At 42.6% G+C, this 18495-nt stretch overlaps 1 protein-coding gene across 9 annotated transcripts; it reads left to right on the top strand.

Moving 5' to 3' along the window:
- Window positions 1-64: 64 nt before the first annotated feature.
- KIF23 (kinesin family member 23) lies at window positions 65-17981 on the top strand (the record flags this gene model as incomplete). 9 transcript variants are annotated; one of them, XM_080551804.1, is made up of 24 exons in its annotated part: window positions 65-155; window positions 251-320; window positions 760-888; window positions 2509-2614; window positions 3300-3436; window positions 3995-4104; window positions 4699-4872; window positions 5799-5840; window positions 6258-6370; window positions 6518-6639; window positions 7137-7239; window positions 7564-7643; window positions 7729-7848; window positions 8378-8537; window positions 9098-9265; window positions 9471-9628; window positions 10096-10269; window positions 10959-11138; window positions 11508-11813; window positions 13698-13928; window positions 14974-15056; window positions 15334-15415; window positions 15538-15608; window positions 17185-17981. In XM_080551804.1, the coding sequence occupies exons 1-24, from the start codon at window positions 145-147 to the stop codon at window positions 17198-17200; spliced, it is 2946 nt and encodes a 981-aa protein (XP_080407930.1). In that variant the 5' UTR covers window positions 65-144. The 9 variants fall into 9 exon arrangements, with proteins under 9 accessions (XP_080407930.1, XP_080407931.1, XP_080407933.1 ...); XM_080551805.1 differs by having other exon boundaries at window positions 4702-4872; XM_080551806.1 differs by having other exon boundaries at window positions 70-155; window positions 254-320.
- Between the last annotated feature and the right edge of the window lie 514 nt (window positions 17982-18495).

Consider the following 18495-nt stretch of genomic DNA (forward strand, 5'->3'; position numbering starts at 1 on the left):
TTGAATCCGAGCGGGCGCGCGGGCGGAGGCAGCGCCGAGAGCGGCTCCGGGGAGGCCCCGGCCCCGACCCCCCCCCCCACACCCCCGCCCCGCGACCCCCGCCCCGCGACCCCCGCCCCGGCCCCGGCCCCGGCCCCCCGCGCCATGAAGGCGGCGTAAGTCGGCCCCCGGCCCCTCAGCCCCTCACCTCACCTCGGCCCGGTTCGCCCCCCGCCCCGGGCCACCCCTCACGCCTCGCTCCTTCTCCCAGTAGGGCCAAGACGCCGCGGAGGCCGGCGCTGAAGAAGCCGCCCGCCCCCGGGCCCAAGGATCCCGTGGGGGTGAGTGCGGGGGGGGGGGGGGGGGGGTGGGACCGGGGGTCGGGAGGGGAGGGCGGGGGAGGGCTGCTCGGAGCGGGGCCGGGCCGGGCCCCAGAAACTCCCCCCCCGGCCCCCCAGACACCCCCCGGCCCCGGTCACCCCTTCCCGGTCCGTCCGTCCGTCCGTCCCCCCGGTCCACCTCTCCCGGTTGCCGGTGCGCCCACCCGCCCCCGGTCCCCTTCTCCCTGTTCCCGGTCCGTCCCTTCCCCCCGCCCCCCTACGGTCCCTATCTCCCGGTTCCCGGTCCGCCTCGGCCCCCCCGGTCCCCATCTGCCGGTTCCCGGTCCATCTGCCCCCTGATCTCTGTCCCCCGCCCCCGGTTCCCGGTCCTCTCCCCCGGTCCCACTCTGAGCGCCCCGCCGGGCCCTGTCCCCCCCCTGTTCTGACACCCCCCTCCCAGGTGTACTGCAGGGTGCGGCCGCTCAGCCGCCAGGACCAGGAGTGCTGCATCGAGGTGATCAACGAGACCACGGTGCAGATCCACCCCCCCGACGGGTACAGGGTGTTCCGCAACGGGGAGTACCGGGAGGTAAGGGCCCGGGGCTGCCGGGGGTGGGCGGGAGCCCCTTCCCCCCTGTCAGGGTTCCCTGCTGGCTCACGGGGTCCGCCACAGCTTGCAGAGCAGCTCCCGTGTGGTTTGTGTGCTCGGGGAGCCGGTTTCCGAATTCAGAAGCCTGCCTAGAGTAAAAAGGCACGATTTCCTGGGCCATCAGATGTATCCTCTGTGCACATAAGGATTCTTTTGTGGGGTGGAGGGGTGAGCGTGAAAGGACAAAAGTAAAGCTGTCAAATCCACAGACTGCTGGAAGGACTCGTTTGCAAAGGGCTGGTTCACAGAAAGCAGCTCTATGCAAAACGAGGCATAAATGAAATTAACGGGTGATTTATCCTTAACTGAAGTTGGGCAATGTCTGTGCATGTACTGGGTTTGGGGAAGCTGTAGGTTATGTACGCAAAGAGGGAAGGGAGGTGCCAATGTCTTCCTTGGGAAGTGATGAGGGGACAACAGGAACAGAAGTCGCACTGGGGGGGGGGGGGGCCAGACTGGACGTTAGGGAAAAAATTCTTTACCGTGAGGGTGGTCAAACTGTGCAACAGGCTTCCTGGAGAGGTGGCTGATGCCCCGTGCCTGCCGGCGCTCAAGAGGCGTTTGGACAATGCCCTCATTAATGAGCTCTAAGTTCTGGTTAGCCCTGAAGCGGTCAGGCAGTTGGACCTAATCTCTGCAGGTCCCTTTCAACTGAACTATTCAAGCAGTGAAACGGCACAAAGTGGGAAGCAGGTAGCGGGGCGCTTATTCCAAGCAGTTTGTACTGTTACTGGACCAATGTCATCTTTCCTAGGAAAGAAGGGTTCAGGTCACGTGCACAGAACGAGGAGCTGAAGCCCTCTAGTGCTGAGCACCGTTTGGTTGTGAAACAGTTAATTACAGGTCCCCGGCACAGCCATGTAGCTCTCCATGAGACAATGTCTGCGGCTTTCTGTGAATAAAATGCAGTGAGTGCTAGCTGGGATGCAGAATACTTTGTTTCCGATTTCGGTATGGAAGAACCTTGAAGTATATAAAGTTATCTTCAAAGTCTTAAATAAAATGGGCAAAGGCTTAATTCAAAATTTCGTAAACAAGCCTTTGTTCAAAAACTCTTAGTTCAACTATTTATGTGAATAAGTGTTTTGATGCAAAGTGGCCAGAGTGATCAAAAATATATTGAAAACCTATACTGGAACTGGCTGGAAAAAGACATGAACTTAAAAGAAGATGACTAAAACCTGGAGCATTCTGGCTTTGGCCATTGCGGGTGTTGCTTTGGTCAGTGCCTGCATAGATGATGACTGCAGCTCACACAGAAATTTGAAACCGAAAACTGTTGGCATGGGAGGTCAGGCTTTGCGATCATTCCAGTTACTGGGGACTTAAGTTCTATAAAAACTGGCCGGTTGCTGTGCTTTGTTTTGCAAATCTTAGCTTATTCCTGGAATAGTTGTGGTGCAGCAGCTGCGTGTGTTCAAACACCAGTGTGATCCTAAAGTAGATTTTGTCGTTGTGTTAAGCTGATGGAAAGCTGTTCTAAAGAGTGAAGCGTTTTGAAGCAATGACTCCTGGACAGGGAAACGGAAGGTTTAGGGCGCTGTATTTTCTTTGCTTCAGACGCAGTATTCGTTCAAAGAGGTGTTTGGCACCCTCGTCGTTCAGAAGGACGTTTTTGATGTGGTGGCTAAACCTCTAGTGGAAGATCTCATTCGTGGGAAAAATGGTAAGGAAGTAGTTGTTCTCTACCGCTTCTGTGTGTCTACCCTGCACCTCTTTGGTATTGCTATGATTTTGCATGTCTTAAGGTTTCTTAGCTTGTCTAGGTAAAAACGTATACAACTTTTTTTTGCAGTGAAACTGTTGTGGTTCAGCTCCTGTGTACGACTTCCCTGGGAGCTGCTCTTGTTTTTCATTACTTGTAAACTTATTTACCTGTGTTATGGAGTGCATGTTATGTGCATCAAGGAGTAATCTTTGTTGTACACTGTTAACAGAAGAAGCCTTTTTCCTGCAGAAAGGGATGACTTATTCACCTGAAGACTGACCACAGAGACGAATCAATCTGTCCTGGGCACAGCTTGATGTCTCAGTGTTGGTCCTTGAGGTATCTGGCTAATGTCAATCCCCTCAGTAATGTCCAAAATAAATTAGATCTCTACACCTGGGGCTTAGTGGCTTCCTTCCATTTTCACTTCCCAATACAGGCTAAGTACTGTGACTTGTAGTTGAAGTGTGCCTCAATGAGGGATGCACGCGTTGGTATTGACTAGGAATGGCTTTTGGTGGGCTGGGGTAGCTTACTGTTAGCTGCTCCAAAGGAGTCATCGTTTTTCCCAAGTATATTTTACCCAAGACAGACGGAGTGTGAATATAATCAAGCTTTTCTGAGAGTCTTCTGTCTCTCCTAGGTCTCCTTTTTACCTACGGGGTGACAGGCAGTGGGAAAACACACACCATGACAGGATCTCCTGGTGACGGAGGACTTCTCCCACGGTGTTTGGATATGATCTTCAACAGCATAGGACCGTTCCAGGCCAAGCGATTTGTGAGTAGTTTTGCATTTTAAAAAGTTTAAAATGTTTAACTCCTGTCTTAAAAAAACAAACCATGAGATTTGAAGAAGAAGGCCGAAGAGGCAGGCCTGGTATCTAGGACGGACATTTCAAGAGGTGGAGAAGACCATTTCTGTGGTCTGGCTGTCCTTGTAATTGTCATTTATTCTTTAATTACTTGGTTTCCTGTGGCTTTTGTATCTTGTGACTAGGTTTCATTCCTTGCCTAAAATAATATAGGAGGTGCTGTTAAGTTTTTCTTGTGGTAAGGCATCTCTGATTTTTTGCTACCTAAATATATTTGAAGTAATACTGGAAGCATTTTCCTTGGTAGCATTCTAGCTTGGAAGCTTCTATGAAAATCTTGTATTTTGGAAATACCTGTTAAATCTGCTTGGAATTAGCCGGCACTTTGAGTGTTAGTGAGGGGGTGTTAGTAAGGTATTTGCTGATTGCTAGACAGCCTGATCAAATAGCTTGTCTTCTGCTGGGTAACACCTCGTGTTCTCTAATGTTTATCATTGTATTGTCTAAACGTGTTCCCTCTTCAGGTTTTTAAGCTTGATGACAAGAATGGTGTGGATGTTCAGTGCGAAGTAGACGCTCTATTAGAGCGACAGAAAAGAGATGCCATGCCTGTTCCCAAAACTCCATCTGGCAAGTGAGTAACTCTTGTAACGCGCAGAACAAATTACTTAACGTAAATGTTAATCTGGAATTGTGATTTTAAATTACCTTGGTGTCTTTAGCCTTCCTTTGAAAAAAGAAAAATATCTTAATGAAAAGTTAGTATGTTAGTGTATTACTTTTCATGTGGCTTGAGCAATTGCATAATGAAGTATTTAGATTCTAAGACTTAGAATCAGGCAGAATAAGGCTATTTTTTGTACCCATTTTCCGATAAATAAAATGCCGTGATTTGATAAAGTAGTGATACTGTGAACTTAAGGGTGTTTTGCAAAAAAGTGATGTTGCTGAATGGTGGGTGATCCAAATGCTAACCATCCAGGAATTTTGCAAGGCAAAAATTCTTACTGCAACCAAGTACAGCACTGCTGGATGAAAATCTATCTATTTTAACTTCTTTAATATGATGGGACTGCAAAGTGATGTGTTGGTTTTAGTTTCTAGGGTGAGCTTTTCAGTTCTCGGATCGTGCCACCTGTCAGTAGACTTGCTTTTTGACTGTAGTCACTGTCTGACATGTTAACTGTCTGTGGATGCTCCATTGCAATCACTTGTTGTGTGTTATCAGCAGGCGACAAATGGACCCAGAATTTGCTGATATGATAAACGTGCAAGATCACTGCAAAGTGGACGAAGTTGATGAAGATAATGTCTACAGTGTTTTTGTTTCTTATATCGAGATCTACAACAACTACATATATGACCTCCTGGAGGAAGCTCCCTTTGAGCTGATAAAACCAAAGTCAGTAGGAATATTTGTAAGCTTTGGTTACGCTTTTGTGAGAGCTATGTTGTCTTTGTGGCTGTTGTCAAATCTGGCTCAATTCATTCATGTGAATCGCTTCAAAAAATCACATAGGAAAAGGTGATGCGTAAGGAGTCCAGACAACAGTATTTAAGTGTGCCAAGTACTGGTGGTTGTTCTGTTGATGCTAAGACTTAGTGCTCCCTTTCTTAGCATAGTGGGAGGCAAGTAAATATTTGTTAGGCAGCGTTGTATCCTGCTGAGGTTCTAAGTCTATTCATACCGTTCTGCAAGTACTGTTCCTGGCTGGTGAGTGCAACTTGAAGAGTAAGCCATTCCGTAGCTGACATTTTTCTCTGGATAACTGTATTGGGCAAAAGTTGCTATTGTTGCTTTACAGTGGCTGTAAGCTTGCGTATCTCTTTGCTCAATGCCAGTCATTTCCATAGAAACAGAAATGAGTAGTCTCATAAGCGAATTACTGAATTTTTTTGGGAAGGTGTGTACTTGGCTGCTGTCTAAAATCAGTGAATCTTGTGACTTTTGGCAAAAGAGTCTGCAAATCAAACTTAGTTGAACATATTTTTCAATTCTAAATCCATTAAAGAAAATACTATGCATATCTACTGGTACATGTGTTAATTAAAGAGTTGGCTGATCTATAAAGACCCACTAGAGCAAAACAAGTTATTGCACCAAAACATTGAGAGCAGTCTCCAGGGTACTGCTTTCAAATGAGTTTGAATGTCTGAACGCTTTTTAAAAAAGAATTAAAATTGGGTTTAGTGTCTTGCTTATGTCCAGAAATCAGCCTAGGAAAAATCTTGGATTATTTCCACTTACGGAAGCTACAGTGCGTTAAATATGAAATGATTTCAGACAAGCTGAATGACTTAATATTTTTAACGCTGTTTTTTTGCTAGGTGGAACAATTGCAACACTCCTGTGCGAAATGGTGACTTTATGTATGTGCATAAGCATATTCCCACTATTGAAAAGTGAAATTTACTTGCAGTAGAAGCAGAAAATAGACTGACTCTCTATCTCTTCTTGCTTAACTAGCAAATATAGACTGCTCTTGAAGCCATCTTGCTTCTGTATGAGCATATGCATGTAGAAAAACAATAGCTGCCATTCAAACCAATGATTTCTAGCAAAAATTGCAATTAAATGTGGCTTCTCAATTAAAGCAGTAGCTGAAGTGTAACTAATCCTTGCTGAATGTGTGTCCCTGTACTTGTACTTCCTCTCACATCTGCTGTATGGATGATTGACGTATTCACTCTGAATTTTGTACTTAAAAGAAAACTTGCTTGACATAACGTGCTGCTGTATATACACCTCCGCTCAGTTTTATTGTTCTTTCCTTCCTTGCCCTTAAGACCTCCACAATCCAAAATACTTCGTGAGGACCAGAATCACAATATGTATGTCACAGGATGCACAGAAGTAGAGGTGAAATCTACAGAAGAAGCTTTTGAAGTGTTTTGGAAAGGTAAATCTTGAAAAGTAACTTATTACATCTAGTACAGACTCATAATCTTTTACGCTGCCATGCTGAAAACAGAACTGGCTTTGCCAGGTGGCAAGTCTGTTAAATGAAACAGACTTCTGGAAGGAATGCTTTTTTTTTTTTAAACAGGTCAAAAGAAGAGGCGTATTGCAAACACTCAGCTGAATCGAGAATCTAGCCGATCTCACAGTGTTTTCATAATAAAGTTGGCTCAGGCACCCCTGGATGCAGATGGAGATAATGTGCTACAGGTGAATTCTGGGGCAGGCTATTAAAGAAGAGCTGTGTGTGTATGTATGTATATGTAAATTAGAAAAAGAGGATCTTGTAATATGGCATTCTGAAACAGTTACCTTGTCTCAGGAATATGCATCTTGATCGTTAGAAGTTTCGTTCTGAAGTAAATCAAAATTATGAAATTTCTGAAGTCTTTAACAAAGTTAGTCTCCTATTTATAATTAAAGTAGAGCATTAAATGGTCAACAAGCTGCCCGTTCCTTTGTTCTTCACCTCTGTTTTGAACAAAACACATTAAGAATGTAAGAATATAAGACTTTGAGGCTTTGAGTGAGTGTACTTGTTACAATCTGTCTTGTGGCCTAAGACAGAAAGGATTTGATAAAACTTATTCACACACAAAAAAGTGGTGCATAGTTGGATCGTGAGGTGTGCGTGTTTTCTTCCAGTGCCCCCTTAGAAGGCAGGGAATAGAATGCTAATAATCTGTCTCCCTTTTTGTCTGTAACAGGAGAAAGAACAGATCACTTTAAGCCAGCTGTCCTTAGTTGATCTCGCTGGAAGTGAAAGGACTAATAGAACAAAAGCTGAAGGGAACAGGTTGCGGGAAGCAGGTATGTGCCGTGTTTAGAAAGCCTGTTAGTTTTATATGCTAGGATATGTTTACATTAGTGTTGTCTGCTAGTAAAGAAATTGTAGGAACAATGAACGTTCTGTTATGATGTTCAGTTATCTGGTTTGACAGTCTTAATCCTCCAGTTTGGAAACTAGAAGCTTCTTTATAGAAGCTATTAAATTCATGAATGCTTCAGATTATTTGGAATGATTATCTAACTAATATGACTTCAGGGTCCAGGGGGTTTATCTTTAAGTAAACTGCTAAATAATTTGAGCATGATCCAATAGCTTCTTACAGAGCTTTTTTTCATTATTTTAAGGTAATATTAATCAGTCACTAATGACATTAAGAACATGTATTGAAGTTCTACGGGAAAACCAGATGTATGGAACCAATAAGGTATGCAACCCATCATCTAATTATCTTTTGATCTGATGAAGAGCTGGTGTAACGTAACCTTACTAGACCTTTCTTCTACTTTAAGATGGTTCCATACAGAGATTCCAAGCTGACTCATCTCTTCAAGAACTATTTTGATGGTGAAGGAAAAGTGCGTATGATTGTATGCGTTAATCCTAAAGCTGAGGACTATGAAGAAAGCTTGGTAACTTTCTTGCAGTTCTTATCTCATCCTCACCTACTCTTGTCTCGTGTTTACGACTGAATTACTGTACTTGTTTAGTAGGTGGCAGGAGTGGTAACTTTTGTTGCTTGGACACTTCAGGTAATCAGGTATAATACTCTAGGGCAAATGTGTCCTCTAAATCTTATTTGTCCACTTAAAAAGTACAACTACTACTTGCATGTAATATAGGTAGGAAGCTTCTCTTATTTATAGCTGTCTAAATAGTCATATTTAGGTGTTTTATCCCCACTATGACAGTACTTGCAGGAACTTAAGGCACCTGCACAGTCAGGTTTGTGATTCCTTGGGGGCTGAAGTAGGGGAAGATCTTACTGGTAAGATTTTTAGACACTCAGCTTTGGATTGGCAAGCTATCTGGCTGGGAAATAGTTGAGATTATAGCTTGATAATGTCTCTGCTAAAACTTTTATTGATCTAAAGTATCACTTTCAAATTTAATTTGGACTGCTTTAGTTTAATTGTTGAGCTTGCTTCCATTCTTTTGCAGCAAGTCATGCGTTTTGCAGAAATGACTCAGGAAGTTGAAGTGGCAAGACCTGTTGACAGACCTCTGTGCGGCCTAACACCAGGGCGGCGCTTTAGGAATCAGGCCTTCAGAGAAGAACTCGCGCGGAAGTTGGAGATGCGCGGTGGCCCAATCAATGGAGGTAAATACAAGAACACTGGGTCTTTACAGCACTGGCCTGTGCTGTTCTTAGGAGGTGAAGATGTCTTTAAAACAAATTATTTGAGCCGTAAAGGCACACAAGGAACTGCATCAAACTGTTAGTTGTGAGCTTTCTCTGTAACAGTTACACCTGAACTGCTCTTTTCATACAGTGGTACTACTTATGCAGTAATTGGGCTTATGCTACAAATCTCGGAGTAATTCTTTATTGGTGATGAGTCGAATTCATGGTCCCATTACTGCAGCTCTGGAAAAGAAATTGTGCTGAAGATGAAACTTCGATTTATTTTATTTTTGAATGCTCTGGACCCACCTTAGAAATCAAGAGTTGCCTGAAGGTGTTATAAGGGAGTGAATCAAAAATATCACACTTAGTCTTTTCTCAATACTGTCATCTATTCTGAAAAACATGTAGTTTTAATTATCCTAAGTTCTGTCTGCTTTAGAATACTGTGGAATGATCTGTGGCTATGCATTGTCAAATAGAAATTTTCTGCTCTGTAGCTTGCTGACAGACGTTCTTGGCTTTAAATCTTACAGAAACAGAAGAGCAATCTGCTTCTGAGATATTTCTGCAGAACTTTCCTCCATTGCCTTCATGTGAGCTATTGGATCTTAATGATGATCAAACACTTCCAAAGCTTATTGAAGTCCTGGAAAAACGCCATAAGCTACGACAAATGTTGTCAGAAGAATTTGCCAAAAATGGTAAGAATTTTAACATCGATGTGGAGTTAGATTTTTTGATGCCCTTATTACTACTACAGCATCTCTTCTCTTGTCTAGATTGATAGCTTAAAAAGAAAACTTTAAGGTAATGGAGTAGCTGGTAGCGTTAAGTTGGTAGGAGAAGAACTCATTTTGATGCTATGGGTATAGGGAGAGAAGGTAAAGTGTGTTGTCTCTCTTGCAGTGCTTGCGTTTAAGACTACACTGCAAGAATTTGATTCCAGTGTTATATCCAAGGAAAACTACATTCAAGGAAAATTGTCTGAAAAAGAGAAAACAATAGCAGGACAGAAAATGGAGCTAGAACGTCTGGAGAAGAAAATTAAAACTTTGGAATACAAGGTTAGTTTCTATATTGCTCTAAGCTGTACAACTCCGAAGTACAACATGCATTTTCTGTCTCTTGTTTGGCAAACTTCTTGACATCAGAGGTGCTTGTAAGATGGATATTAGAGGCAAGGTTAAAAGTACTTTGTGGGAAACTTCTAATGAACACTTCTAGCATTCTGGTTTTCCTACTAGAATCCTAGAATCATTTAGGCTGGAAAAGACACTTAAGATCATCAAGTCCAGTCATGAACCTAACACTAGTAAGTCCACCACTAAACCATGTCCCTGTGTGCCAAAGGCCTTTCCTAATACACTAAGAAGGGCAACTTTCTTAAAAGTTGTAAAATCTGAAACTTTCTGGAATCTGGACTTCTTATCTTATATATTGGTACAACAGCTAATATATTCTAGTATATCTTAACCTGGTGTTCTGGGCTTAGATGGTTGTGCATAGCTAAGTTCATCCTTTCTTCCTCCAGATTGAAATTTTAGAGAAAACTGCTACAATTTATGAAGAAGACAAGCGTAATCTTCAGCAAGAACTAGAAAGCAAGAGCCAGAAATTGCAGCGTCAGGCTTCTGACAAGCGTAGGTTGGAGGCACGACTGCAAGGCATGGTGGCAGAAACGACCATGAAATGGGAGAAGGAGTGTGTAAGTACACTGCCATAAATATTAGAGCTGTCTAATGGAGCCATGCTGAGGGGAGCTGGGGAGTTTGTTTTTGTGAGGGCTTGGAGTGTGTTTTTTTTCTTTTGTAATAGCGTTAAGATTGAAGATGAGTTTGTCTTTGTAATTACAGACTTGAACAGACATTTTCATCTTAACTTTTATAAACGTGGTATGATAGGATAAATTCCTCAAGGGCTTGTGATACAGCTAGAGTAGCTCTCCTGAGTACTTCCATTTTACTTCAATATCTAGAACTTGTTCTTCTCGGTTTGTGGCTCTCTGGGGAGTGATTCTTTCATTCTGTCAATTGTCAGTAGAAGCCCAATATTGGACTTTCCTCTTTATCCTCATGTAAACTCTTGCTCAGGTATGCCCTTGATGAGCAATAAGCAAAGGAGTTCCGAAGGATTGCCTTAAACTACTGTAGGACTGTTTTCTGCTTCAGGACCACTGATGGAACTGTAGTTAGACAATGCTTCAATTTGCCACTAGTTTAGGAAGCAAAATGGTACTGGTTTATAATCTGGGAAGTCTATCTTTTTAGCTTGATATATAATTATTTTCCATAGTTTGTATCTCAATGGGGAAAAACTGTTTCCTGTTCAAAATTTCAGCACCACTTGTGTTTTTGTATAATGTTACTTCATGCTTTTCCTCTCTCCTCTCTGTAGGAGCGTCGTGTAGCAGCAAAGCAGCTGGAAATGCAGAACAAACTTTGGGTCAAAGATGAAAAACTGAAGCAACTGAAGGCCATTGTTACTGAACCAAAGAATGAAAAGCCAGAGAGGCCTTCACGGGAGAGAGACAGAGAGAAGCCTGTCCAGAGATCAGTGTCTCCTTCACCAGTACCTGTAAGTTACCTTTAAAATGCTCCTTCATATGGGGACAAGCTTATTTATAAGAATGAACTAAAACGCAGACTACTTTTCTTTAGTGGCTAGAAAATAGTTCCCGAGCACAGAATTTGAATGACTAAGCTTTCTTTGAATTCTTCCTTCTCCTCTTGTATTTATCAGTGTTCTTTATTTGTGCTCCTGTCTCCTAATGCTCCTCGAACTGGAAGAACACCCGATTCTTAATGCTGTCACTGCAACACAGGAGCTCCCCAAACCTCTAAGCTCAAATAGCCAAATTGAATACTGACAGTATGCAGAGTGACACTGTTTGATTACGAGTTGACAGTTCTGTATGTTCACTAACTTCTTTCCCATTCTCTCTAGCCTTCTAGTAATTTAATTACTCAAGTCCCTAGCAGCCAGCGGTTCGTGAGCAACCCCCAGGTGCACAGACGTTCTAATTCTTGTAGCAGCATTTCTGTGGCTTCCTGTGTTATGGAATGGGAGCAGAAAACCCCTTCGCACAAGCATACCGGTGGCACTTCTAATGCAAGGAGTAGACAACAAGAACCAGAACAAAGTAGAGACTATAACACCTCAGACAGAAGGCGAGGGATGTGCTGGACTGGAGTCACTGAGGTTCCCAGGCGTAGAGATGAGCTAGAAATAGAAGAGGATCAATGCTGCAGGGTTAGTGCTGATCCCGTCAAAAGCTAAAGGTAGCATTGCTTAGTCTGGCTCAAAAGTTCATCACAACTGCTCTCTTACATTGAGCACACCTAAAACAGATTGGATTTTTTTTCCCTAAATTTATTTCTTATAGCACAGTACTATTTCCTAGTCTCGTTATTATTCTATTTAAGTTCTTAATTTGGCATTTAAAAATTTTTTAAAAGCAGTGAGTCTCTTTCCTGTTAGTGCGTAGATAGCTCTTGTAAGGAACTCTGAACTAGCTAGACCTTTTTCCTAGCTATGAGTGTCTTTGTTTTAATTTGTCTGTCTCCTCAAATCTGTCTTGCAGCCTGCAGTTTACCATAGTCTGGGCAGCTTAAATGGTGGTCTTATGAGCCATATATGCAAATGTCTACTGGAAATAGAGCTTGGGCAAATATCTCACTTTAACTGTTAAATTTAGCTCTCTTAGAATAGTTCTCCCAAATTTTCATGTCTGCGTTAAAACCGGGGGGCTTTGCTTACTTTTCATTAAATCAATGTGTGCAAATTATTTGTATCGGTGCTGTCTCTATCACGTTATAGCTCTGTCGCAGTGGCTCAGGTAAATCCAAGAGAATTGTACAACACCCTGCCCCCTCAAATCAGCCTTCTTGAGAGAGCTTCTCAAGAGGGGGAAAACTTATGGTAAACTAATTTTTTTGACAACGTTTTTGAAGTTTGTTACTTGCCAGCCCTTTAAAATATGAAATGGGTGTTTAAGCAGATGCTATTCCAATTAACCAGTAAACGAACCATCAGGGATGTTGTCTCTCCCACAGTAACGTGTGACTGGTGGCAGTGTCCTCCCTTTAGAACATAACTTTTAAGGCACCCTGGCAGAATTATTTCCCCAAAGTGCTAACAAAAATAAGTACTTGCCCACTAAAAGGGGGAGGAGGGGATTTTGAGTGTTTTCTCCAATTTTAATTTAAACTCTTTCTGAAAGCCACATGTCTCTGTGCACATCTAATTTTTAAGAGCTGCTTTATGTTTGTAAAGGGCACGGCCCGTCTCAAGTCTATTGCTAAAAGAAATCCCAATTGCTGCTCATAACATAAAAGTACAGCGGATGGGATTTGCTTTCATAGCTTTGGGTTATCTAACCTCACTATGACTTACAGAGGTCTGCAAAATTTAGTGTATAAATAAGTCTGCAGTACTTTTTCAAATGCCTGTTCAAAGGTCTTGAAGAGACCCAATTTTTTTTAAACAAGTTTCCTGAATTTTCTGGCTTTCCTGGGCAACTGAAAATGTTCATGACCATAAGATTAAAAATGTACGAACTTCAATCACTTCTCATGGATTTCCAACAGCTTAGCTTAGAAGCAATAACACTAGCACAGGGGACGCTTCCTTTTTCTCTGCTCTGTTTACTCAGAAGTGTTATGAGACCTAGCATCCTTTAGAGACGTTGGAAATCCATACTTGGTCTGCTTCCTTTGCTACCTCAAAACTCCTTGATCCATGAATGAATCTGCGGAAACATTTCCAAATTTCTTTTTTCAGGTTGGTTAATATGTTTATAGCAATCAGACTTAACCTGGAAGTTTAGGAGAAGCGTTACCAAAGATAAAGATGTTCTTGTGGAAACTTTACTATGTAGGGAATGCAACTGATTGGATAGCACCTAAAATGTACAAGAAACAAGAATTGGCACAGAAATAAACCATTAAGAATCCTTTACAGGGCTCTTTGTAATGCTGCCTTTCAGGATGGATTCTGAAAGCAGTTTGGGAACGAAGCTTTGAACTTTCAGATAAACGCATCTTAACCAGACCTGGGAAATTCACTCTGCTAATGATATCCTTTGAGATGTTTCCTGTGTGCTGATTTCTTCTGATTCTCTTCCACTCTGATCAGAACGCACCTCCGGTTCGCCTCAGACACAGACGGTCGCGCTCAGCTGGGGAGAGATGGGTAGATCATAAGCCACCTTCTAATCTGCCCACTGACACGGTCATGCAGCCGCACGTCCCTCATGCCATCACGGTGGCGGCTGCAAGCGAAAAGGCACTAGCTAAGTGTGACAAGTATATGCTGACGCACCAGGAGCTAGCCTCTGATGGGGAGATTGAAACAAAACTAATTAAGGTAACGCAAACACCTTTGTGGTGAACTCGTGATAACCCTGTCAAATCCCGTATCTGGCAATGTATTTGTGCTGCAGGCGTGCAGGAGGGTATGTTTAACTCGCTGTGCTAGGAGATCGGATTTGGAAGCTTTGTGCAGTTGGATTCAAGGGAGCTTTTAGAGTTTGAAAATGCTGTTCTTGAACTCTGTTGTTACTTTATATTTACCATTATAAGCTTGTTTCTCAGTCACCATTTTTCCTGAAAGTAATTAAGTGGTGTGTCGTGTGTCCACGTCGTTCCCTCCCCCCAGTAAAACACAATAATCCATTTATAGTGAAAATTTCTTAGGCTTGTGGCTGCAGCTGATCTTGTGGAGTCAGTCTTGCTGGAACATTGTTATTTGATTTCCATTAGTGGAATAAGTAAGCTTGCAGCAGTGATGGATGCTCAAATGCTCCGGAATGTAATTCCTACTAGTCAACTAACAAGCAAATTGGTGAGATCACCTAGGCTTTGAACACTAACAGTGGCTGTGTCCCAAAATGCTGACTGTGCTTACCTAAGGCAAACTGAGAGCTCTTTGTAATTCGTAGCAAGTAGCTTTTGGTTCATTTTTCCTTTGGTCACGGGCCTTTTGACATTGCCTTTTTTTCTTTTGAGTTTTATTTAAAAAAAAGAAAAAGAAAAAAACCTCACTCCTGTAAGGTAACCTTGTAGGTCCGAGCAGCCTCACAGAGGTAATATACCTGTTAGTGCTGTTGAATGGAAGCATTGAAACTGAGCCTGTGACACGATTTCTGCGTATCTTATAGCAATAACTAGGTGTTGAACAGACAGAAGCCTGTCATAGTGACTGTTCTGTGTATCTTGCATGATCATCAGGGTAGATGTTCGTTGTGCCTTATCCTACGTATAATGGGGGAGAATGTATTTGTGCATGTATGCTTACTGGCTACTGAAAGGAAATTATTGTTCTAAGCACTTAAGTTTTTGTGTGGAAACTGGCACTGTTGCTGGCGTAATGATTTAGTAACTGTAACTTGTTAAATGATTTTGGCTTCCAGGGTGATGTCTTCAAAACAAGGGGTGGTGGACAGGCTGTGCAGTTCACAGAGATAGAGACTCTGAAGCAGGAATCTCCAACAGGGTGAGTTGTTCTGAACTTTAGGTTCTGACACTACTTCAGTAGTGCACAACTGATTCTTGTCCTAATGATTAAATAGCAGAATGTTGTGTCTAACCTGAAATCATATAAAAGTAACCTGGAGCAGCTTTCGGGTACTGGAGCTGCTGGTAAGGCTGATCTGTTGCTGAGAGACACGTATTTCATTGGAAAGTATAAAATGTATTCTCTTGCGTATGGGAATCTATCAAAATACACGATGCTCCAGTAACATTTTTTTCCCTCCATACTCATCCTTCAGTCGAAAGCGGAGATCATCACCTTCCAATCCTGATCCACCAGAGGATGCTGCAGACTCTGAATGGACTGATGTGGAAACCAGAGTAAGCTACAAAGGAAGGGGGGGAAGGATGGAACGTGTCATGTTTCCTCTGGATGAGGATTTTTAATGTTGAGAGCTAGGGTGGGGTTAGCAAGAGGACTAACTGCCTCTTTGTCTTCTCAGTGTTCCGTCGCAGTGGAGATGAGGGCAGGATCTGCCCTTGGACCTGGGTATCAGCATCATGCTCAGCCCAAGTAAGTGTCTTTCCTCTCTAGTTTGGGTATTGTGCTCTTTCCTGGCAACATCTAAAGTGAGATAACACTTTTCCCCCATGACATTGCTGCCCTTCCTGCTTTAGGTTTGGGATTTGTATTCCTTTAATGCTTTAAGATGAACAGGCTTGTTCAGTTCTTGGAAACCCTGACTGTATGAATCTGTAGGGGGCTGTCACCCAGAAGACATGTTCTTGCGTGGTCTCTATATTCATTGCAGTGAGCAGAATGTCAGGGTTTGATCTTGTCCTTCTGCAGCAAATCAGAGTTCACTAATGGGGCTGCAGCATGACCTGACAGGCCAAAATTGGTACAGGGTTGGCGATGGCAGTGGCAAAATTCTAAGCTGTATCCTTCTCTAGTCTCTCTAGCCTGTATCAGATGCTGCTGTAGCAAAATGTACTCATTTTTGCACCTTCAGATAAATTGAAATTAAAGGTTATGAATACCCTAGCATTCATTTTGAAGGAACAGAGGGAGCTGAGGCAATCGTGGGATATACCCAACAGCATATTTGAAAGTAGCTAATATTTCAGCTGCTACCAGCTGTGCAACTGCCAAGGCATCTGCTAAGGAAGCACAGGTTTTAGTCATGCTAGAAGAAATTTTCCTCTTCAAATGCGTAGATAACACTGAATTTTTCAGGGCTCTCTTATCATTCCTTAACATGGTGGGGTCAGAGTGGCAATCACGCAGCACGTGTCCCAAATCAGAAGCCCCAGTTTCTAGTAAAAGTTGAAATGGTCATGCAGTTTGTAAAGCTAGTGCCCGACGTTTGAGCCCCACATCTAATAAAATCTTTCACTTATAAAAGAAATGCTTTGGATATGATAGTTTTGCTAAACTAGGTGTTGCAGAACAGAAGATATCCAGACTTGGCCTCTTGCAGATAGGTGCTGGCAGTGCTGTGGAAGCCGCCTATTCAACTCGGGGGAAGAAAACTTGCAGTTTTGCAAGACATGTTTACGGGCAGGAGAGAGGGCTGGAGAGGCAAAGAGGTATTTGCGAGGCCAAAATGAACCAAACTGATTGCATTTAGAATTGAAATAGTAAAACTTACACTTGCTTTGTGCGGTGTGTGTTGTTTGGATATAGAGTTTAAAACTAGAGTGGAAAGGTATTTCGGGGAGTATCCTGAAATGGGAGTAGTCTCTGAGCTAAGGTCATGAATGTGGCTGTCACCGTGTTAGTATACACTCTATTCCACTTCCCACTGGAAACTGGACCCGTTCAGGTTGGCTGCTACTACTTGCAGCCTTGCTACGGCTTCATAAAGTGGTAGTAAATCATTTAGTTTGCATATTGATTCGAGGCTTGTGTTTATTTCAGTTTAATGAGTTTATTTAAAGCTTTGTTTTAAGCTCATGGCTTTTTTTTTTGGGGGGGGGGGGAGGTGAAAACAACTGCTTCTTGATAAATAAGTTGTTTGCTTGTAGCATTTGTTAGCATAGGAAGCCTGTGATATGTATACGTTCAACAGGATAGGTAAATAGGCTGCTGTTCTGGAAAACTGCTGCCATGAAAAATCTGAAAGTTACTTGACTTTATTTTCTTTTAGGCGAAGAAAGCCATGAACGTAATGTACTGCTGCGTTGGAGTCCTGTTGATTTTATCAGACTGATGCTATCTGCTACCAGTGATAAACTAACTGGTTTGTTATCACTGCAGGCTTCTATTTTTATAACGGCCTGTGCTAATGGCAGTAGCTAAATGGGAAATACTGTCTGCAATCCCAAAGAAGCATATGAGTGGGTGCATATATCTTCAGTAGACGGGTGGGTGGGAGGGCTCCTGCCATTATGTGCTGTGGACTTCTGAAGAACACCTTCTGTCTTGTATGTATGATGCTTTTGTTATTAAGATGTATCTTTATAGGCTAATGACGCAAGGCTTTTGCCTTGGGTATTTTTTCAGCTTTTTATATAATCTACTTCTTTTCTGGTCACTACCCCTTCCTTGTCAGGTCCTCTGTTTTGAAGAGGCATAAACGCTGCTATTTATTTAGATGCAGTAATGCACTTTAAGAGTGTTCCTATGCCATTTCATATTTTATTAGCTAGCAACAGCTCGGTAATATGAATCTCTTCTTGGAAGAGTTACCTTTGATTATTTAATATGCAAATCAGCTTGTGAAAACAATTTCAATTTTCCCGCCTTCGTAGTAACAGAGCAAGAATATTGAGATGATGAGTAATGATGTCTTGACATCATAGCTACTTTATTTTGTAGTGCGAGTTAGTAATTAAATATTTTACATCTGTAGATGTGGGGTAAAAGGGTAGTGTGCTCACTGACATGGTGAGAACTTTGTATGTGTGGCTCTGCAAGCATATTAAAATAAATAATTTTATTCAATGGCTCTTACCAACCATGACCTTGTTACGTAGGAGTACACTAAGCTACAGAAACGAAGGTAAGCTTTGCAGCATCAGGACTATCTTATGCAAAGACCTGTGAATGAATGCAGCTTTTGGGAAGCTTCTGGAATTTAAACCAAGGAATCTGCTTGGATCCCAAGATGTGTTTTGGACAAGCTTATGTTCGAGTCTGCAAACTGCTTTTAAGGACAGTTGGTTGCTTTGAGTGAATGACTGCCTGGTTAAAAGATCTCGAAACTTTGAGCTTTATGTTCAGGTGGTCTGTGAAATGCTTTATCCTGGAAAGATAAAAGAAGCCTTTCCGCGGGTCTTTTTGGCCCACAGCTAGAGCAGAAAGCTGTACGGCACTGGTAGTGGTTTAGAGCTGATGCTGTCCTCTATGGTAGTATTAATGTTCAAGTAGCTAAGAGCAGGCTTGATCGTACTTGTTCTGAGAAAATGTGTAGCAGAGTTGTTCTGCCATCTGTTGTCTTGGGCAGGCAGTGCTGTGC

The sequence above is a fragment of the Anser brachyrhynchus genome (genome assembly GCF_964034855.1).
Source record: "Anser brachyrhynchus genome assembly, chromosome: 11".
Lineage (NCBI taxonomy): Eukaryota > Metazoa > Chordata > Aves > Anseriformes > Anatidae > Anser > Anser brachyrhynchus.